This window comes from Oncorhynchus gorbuscha, linkage group LG19, assembly GCF_021184085.1.
Source record: "Oncorhynchus gorbuscha isolate QuinsamMale2020 ecotype Even-year linkage group LG19, OgorEven_v1.0, whole genome shotgun sequence".
NCBI classification, from domain to species: domain Eukaryota; kingdom Metazoa; phylum Chordata; class Actinopteri; order Salmoniformes; family Salmonidae; genus Oncorhynchus; species Oncorhynchus gorbuscha.
In genome coordinates this window covers 74554684-74561620 of record NC_060191.1, presented here as the reverse complement: position 1 = coordinate 74561620, position 6937 = coordinate 74554684, and the positions used below count along the sequence as shown (strand labels likewise).

The following is a 6937-nucleotide window of genomic DNA, read 5'->3' as shown; positions in this document are numbered from 1 at the left end:
CTCTGGTCCACACCATGGTCTTAGGTAGGCAGTGGTGGGAAAAGTAGTTAATTTGTCATACTTGCATTAAAGTAAAGATACCTCAACAGAAAATGACTCAAGTAAAAGTTTCTGAGTAAAATACCACTTGAGTAAAAGTTTCCCAGTAAAATACCACTTGAGTGAAAGTTTCCCAGTAAAATACCACTTGAGTAAAAGTTTCCCAGTAAAATACCACTTGAGTGAAAGTTTCCCAGTAAAATACCACTTGAGTAAAAGTTTCCCAGTAAAATACCACTTGAGTGAAAGTTTCCCAGTAAAATACCACTTGAGTAAAAGTTTCCCAGTAAAATACCACTTGAGTAAAAGTTTCCCAGTAAAATACCACGTGAGTAAAAGTTTCCCAGTAAAATACCACTTGAGTAAAAGTACACAGTAAAAGTATCTTACACAAAGTATCAAATTCCTGATATTGAGTAAACCTTGACGGCACGATTTCCATATTATTTTGAATTACGGACAGACAGGGGCACATTCCAACCCTCAGACATCCTTCCCAAACACAGTATTTGGTGTTTCGTGAGTCCGACCAGATCAGAGGCAGTAGGGATGACAAAGCGTTATATATCTGTCCTCAGACATCCTTCCCAAACACAGTATTTGGTGTTTCGTGAGTCCGACCAGATCAGAGGCAGTAGGGATGACAAAGCGTTATATATCTGTCCTCAGACATCCTTCCCAAACACAGTATTTGGTGTTTCGTGAGTCCGACCAGATCAGAGGCAGTAGGGATGACAAAGCGTTATATATCTGTCCTCAGACATCCTTCCCAAACACAGTATTTGGTGTTTCGTGAGTCCGACCAGATCAGAGGCAGTAGGGATGACAAAGCGTTATATATCTGTCCTCAGACATCCTTCCCAAACACAGTATTTGGTGTTTCGTGAGTCCGACCAGATCAGAGGCAGTAGGGATGACAAAGCGTTATATATCTGTCCTCAGACATCCTTCCCAAACACAGTATTTGGTGTTTCGTGAGTCCGACCAGATCAGAGGCAGTAGGGATGACAAAGCAGTAGGGATGACAAAGCGTTATATATCTGTCCTCAGACATCCTTCCCAAACACAGTATTTGGTGTTTCGTGAGTCCGACCAGATCAGAGGCAGTAGGGAAGACAAAGCGTTATATATCTGTCCTGCTCTAGCATTCTACACGTAACGAGTAGTTTTAGATGTCAGGGAAAACGTATGCAGTAAAAAGTCCATTAAATATAGAAATAGTCAAAAATATAAATAGTAAAGGACAGATACCCCCCCCCCAAAAAAAAAAAAAAAACACCACTGTAGGTAGGTTACATACATAGTCTTGCTGACATGCTGTGTTTTCTCTCAGGGCAGGTCTATAGGGGTCTGTGTGTTTTGGGTCAAACAAAACCCAGTGTTCCGTCCCATGTGGCACCCTATTCCCTACATAGTGCACTACGTTTGACCAGAGCCCGTCAAAAGTAGTGCACTATATGTAGGAAAAAGTGTTCCATTTGGAACAAAGAGACATGTTCACTCCAAATGGGAAACCAGACAAGCAGTCAGAATTGCAAGGGTCTCAAATGGCACCCTATTCCCTACATAGATCCCTATATAGGGAATAGGGTGTGATTTGGGACGCGGGCTAAATGTCACCTCTGGTTACATTAACAACAGTTGACAGTATCTATCTACAAAAACAACTGTTCTGTCCCTTTTTAGACTGACCTGTGTCTAATTCAACAGGCAGACTAAACGGCTGGTCCTCATCAACGCTCTGGAGACAAGCTATCTGTTCGTCCTCGGGTTTATCGACTGAGAAAGGATGAACCTGGGACTCATCAACGCTCTGGAGACAAGCTATCTCTTCGTCCTCGGGTTTATCGACTGAGAAAGGATGAAACATGGATAAGAAAACAATAGAAAAATAGCCAAAGACAGAACAGAAAGGGCATGTCCCCCACTGCAATGCAATGTATCATTACTAATGGAGAACGGTATGTTTTAACGAGGCAAGTCAGTTAAGAACATTTATTTTTATTTTTATAATGACGGCCTACATCGGCCAAACCCGGACGACGCTGGGCCAATTGTACGCCGCCATACGGGGACTCCCAATCACGTGCCTTAGACATAATCCATTTCCTGACTGATACAACCTAAAGAGTTCAATGTATTCTTGGTCTGACCAGAGAAAACATACAGCGAATGTAGCTACAATGTCAAGGGCAATTCCACAGTAAGGAAATGACACTTTGACTCAGATTTGTTTACTTTTAAATGTACGCCCTACTGATTTCAAAGTTTAACAAACCATACACAAGGGCTTTTTAATTTATTTTTTAAAACAATTTATACAGAACATTTCACAAAGAACACTTGTTTACTTTTAAATGTTTGTTTATACATCCCAAACACTGAACACTCTACACGGATATAACTGTCCCAAACACTGAACACTCTACACGGATATAACTGTCCCAAACACTGAACACTCTACACGGATATAACTGTCCCAAACACTGAACACTCTACACGGCTATAACTGTCCCAAACACTGAACACTCTACACAGCTATAACTGTCCCAAACACTGAACACTCTACACAGCTATAACTGTCCCAAACACTGAACACTCTACACAGCTATAACTGTCCCAAACACTGAACACTCTACACGGATATAACTGTCCCAAACACTGAACACTCTACACGGATATAACTGTCCCAAACACTGAACACTCTACACAGCTATAACTGTCCCAAACACTGAACACTCTACACAGCTATAACTGTCCCAAACACTGAACACTCTACACAGCTATAACTGTCCCAAACACTGAACACTCTACACAGCTATAACTGTCCCAAACACTGAACACTCTACACAGCTATAACTGTCCCAAACACTGAACACTCTACACAGCTATAACTGTCCCAAACACTGAACACTCTACACAGCTATAACTGTCCCAAACACTGAACACTCTACACAGCTATAACTGTCCCAAACACTGAACACTCTACACAGCTATAACTGTCCCAAACACTGAACACTCTACACGGATATAACTGTCCCAAACACTGAACACTCTACACAGCTATAACTGTCCCAAACACTGAACACTCTACACAGCTATAACTGTCCCAAACACTGAACACTCTACACAGCTATAACTGTCCCAAACACTGAACACTCTACACAGCTATAACTGTCCCAAACACTGAACACTCTACACAGCTATAACTGTCCCAAACACTGAACACTCTACACAGCTATAACTGTCCCAAACACTGAACACTCTACACGGCTGTCCCAAACACTAACACTCTGTCCCCAAACACTGAACACTCTACACAGCTATAACTGTCCCAAACACTGAACACTCTACACGGATATAACTGTCCCAAACACTGAACACTCTACACAGCTATAACTGTCCCAAACACTGAACACTCTACACAGCTATAACTGTCCCAAACACTGAACACTCTACACAGCTATAACTGTCCCAAACACTGAACATTCTACACAGCTATAACTGTCCCAAACACTGAACACTCTACACAGCTATAACTGTCCCAAACACTGAACACTCTACACAGCTATAACTGTCCCAAACACTGAACACTCTACACAGCTATAACTGTCCCAAACACTGAACACTCTACACGCTGATATAACTGTCCCAAACACTGAACACTCTACACAGCTATAACTGTCCCAAACACTGAACACTCTACACAGCTATAACTGTCCCAAACACTGAACACTCTACACGGATATAACTGTCCCAAACACTGAACACTCTACACGGATATAACTGTCCCAAACACTGAACACTCTACACAGCTATAACTGTCCCAAACACTGAACACTCTACACAGCTATAACTGTCCCAAACACTGAACACTCTACACAGCTATAACTGTCCCAAACACTGAACACATTACAGTTTTACCAGAATACCAAAACAGACATTTAACTTAATAAAAATAAAAAAAGATACCATGTGATTATAATAACCATACACAGGCGATACATTTGTTAAGGTACAGTGAGTATCAGACGATGACTGGTCTCTTTGCAGTCTATTCAGATGTACACACCAACACTGCTTGGTTGAACTCTGGAGCCCTTATACCCGATAAAAACAGGATTCTGAGGTACGGCTTGAAAACTGGAGTTGTGTGAAACAGACAGGTTTCCTGGATGACTGTAGGAGTATGGATAACTCTGTTGACTACCGGTATATGTGGTATACGGAGCGGTCAGGTGGTTATAGGAGTACGGAGTCTGTTGGCTGATGTATAGGGAGTCAGCCAGAGTGGACAGGCTGCTGACGTAGTTGGAGCTGTTAGAGGTGGAGGGATGGTGTCCGTCAACATGACGTCCGTTGCCATGGTGATAGACCAACGGCCCAACGTTCTCCACCGAGCTGGAGTCATACACAGCAGCAGGAGGGTTCATGACGACCCCTTGTTGTCCATAAGGAACGTTATGAAGAATCGGAGCTTGGTGGTGTTGGTATGCATCGAAGCTGTGACTTTGTTGGTGGTTCAGACCGGGCTGGCGGTGAGCCCTCACGCTAAGAATGCTAGAGATGGGATGGTAGTGCATCAGAGTGGGCTTGTTGATCCCGTTGGCTGGGTGAAAGATATCGAACGAGGCTTTGTTGGAGTGGACGCGGCGACAGAGGAAGAGAAGCCCAGAGGTCAGGAGGAAGGCTCCGGTCACCCAACCGATGTAGAGAGCCTCTCCCAACTCCCTGCGCTGGGCGTCAATCAGCAAAGGGTTATAGAAGTCACGGATTATGGCGTGAGCCGTCCAGGAGACTGGGATGAACACACAGATAGAGGCCAGTAACTGCATGCCTCCAGCCACCATGAGGATGAGGCTCTTAACGCGGTCGTTGTCCTGGATGCAGGAGGTACAACGCATCCCTGCTAGAGCCCCCAGTAGACCCATCCCTGAGAGAGCCAGAGAGCAGCACATCAAGCCCCTGGCAGCCTGTGGAAGAGAAGACCAATACATACTGTAGCACATCAACCCATTATCTAGCTACCTCTTCAAGACGTTCCGATCGATTGGTGGAATGGGCTAAGGTTGAAAGTCGCTGAACCCGGGTTCGAGACCCGGTAGGAGCGACTGCACATATTCGCTACAATACACAAAGTAAAGTTGACCTAAATAGGTTTTAAAATTTGTTCATGATTGACATGGATTTCATATTGTTCGTCCGAAATGGCACCCTATTCCCTGCGCTACTTTTGGCCGGGGCCCATAGGGTGCCACAGGCACTACATAAGGAAAAGGGTGCAATTTGGGACACACCATAAAGTAATCATACCTGCAGGTCTGCGGGGAGATACAGCAGAGAGTCGTACACTTTACACTGCATCCTGATGTTGGCCTGTCTATAGCAGTTCATCCACAGGCCCTCCCAGCGCGTCTCCATGATGATGATGTTCTCTCCGATGAAGGCCGTAACCTTCCACATGGGCATCCCGGTGACGGCGGCTGCTCCGATCAGACCCACCAGCCCGCGCACAGCGCCGCGATCTCAGACACGCCCTGGAACATCACGTCGTCAGCTGTTAAGGGTCCAGAGAAACAATCAGGGTCCAAACGAACTCGCAGGGTCCTCCTGACAAAGAAACCTTAGTGATAGTTGACTCCCAAATCTCAGAGTCCACCTGACAAAGAAACCTTAGTGATAGTTGACTCCCAAATCTCAGAGTCCTCCTGACAAAGAAACCTTAGTGATAGTTGACTCCCAAATCTCAGAGTCCTCCTGACAAAGAAACCTTAGTGACAGTTGACTCCCAAATCTCAGAGTCCTCCTGACAAAGAAACCTTAGTGAGAGTTGACTCCCAAATCTCAGAGTCCTCCTGACAAAGAAACCTTAGTGATAGTTGACTCCCAAATCTCAGAGTCCTCCTGACAAAGAAACCTTAGTGACAGTTGACTCCCAAATCTCAGAGTCCTCCTGACAAAGAAACCTTAGTGAGAGTTGACTCCCAAATCTCAGAGTCCTCCTGACAAAGAAACCTTAGTGATAGTTGACTCCCAAATCTCAGAGTCCTCCTGACAAAGAAACCTTAGTGATAGTTGACTCCCAAATCTCAGAATCCTCCTGACAAAGAAACCTTAGTGATAGTTGACTCCCAAATCTCAGAGTCCTCCTGACAAAGAAACCTTAGTGACAGTTGACTCCCAAATCTCAGAGTCCTCCTGACAAATAAACCTTAGTGATAGTTGACTCCCAAATCTCAGAGTCCTCCTGACAAATAAACCTTAGTGACAGTTGACTCCCAAATCTCAGAGTCCTCCTGACAAAGAAACCTTAGTGATAGTTGACTCCCAAATCTCAGAGTCCTCCTGACAAAGAAACCTTAGTGACAGTTGACTACCAAATGTACTTTTCTCTGATGTTTTCAGACCTCAGAAATGGTCTAAGTTGGAGATGAGTCCATGTCCCCATACAATGTCCCAAAACAAATGAAAATCCTGTACGGTTGGAGTAGTATCCGAGGCAGAGAGGTGACCTTTCCTTTTCTCAGCTTTGATGGTGAAGTATGAGACAGACAATAGCGCTGGGTGTTGGGTAACTACTGTCTGTTATGGGAGAGAAACTGCTCTCACCTGGTTGGCTTATAGGATCAGGGTACAAAGGAGGACCTGTGAGGACTGTCTGTGTGCGGGCATTGTCTAGTACAGTAGTTCATTGGTTCACCCACTTGTTGATGTTTTCATAGCCAACACATCCACTCAATTACACATTATACCATTGGAGCTTAACACAGTAGATAGTTGTGTTACCATTAGAGCTTAACACAGTAGATAGCTGTGTTACCATTAGAGCTTAACACAGTAGATAGCTGTGTTACCATTAGAGCTTAACACAGTAGATAGCTGTGTTACCATTAGAGCT

At 44.3% G+C, this 6937-nt stretch overlaps 2 protein-coding genes across 2 annotated transcripts in view; one reads left to right on the top strand and one right to left on the bottom strand.

The window, feature by feature from the left end:
• The window catches only part of LOC124004975 (protein Atg16l2-like), a 55432-nt gene extending 53610 nt beyond the window's left edge, over positions 1–1822 (top strand). The window contains exon 15 of the mRNA XM_046313777.1: positions 1750–1822. Coding sequence (XP_046169733.1) covers positions 1750–1822 — 73 coding nt within the window. The remainder of the gene's footprint in view (positions 1–1749) is intronic.
• A 1858-nt stretch (positions 1823–3680) lies between these two features.
• On the bottom strand, positions 3681–5771 carry LOC124006498 (claudin-2-like). Its single transcript, XM_046316555.1, is given in 4 exon segments — positions 3681–3942; positions 4067–5012; positions 5353–5549; positions 5552–5771. Coding segments are annotated over 3 exon segments (1146 nt in total). The 5' UTR covers positions 5586–5771; the 3' UTR covers positions 3681–3942; positions 4067–4097.
• Positions 5772–6937: the final 1166 nt, after the last annotated feature.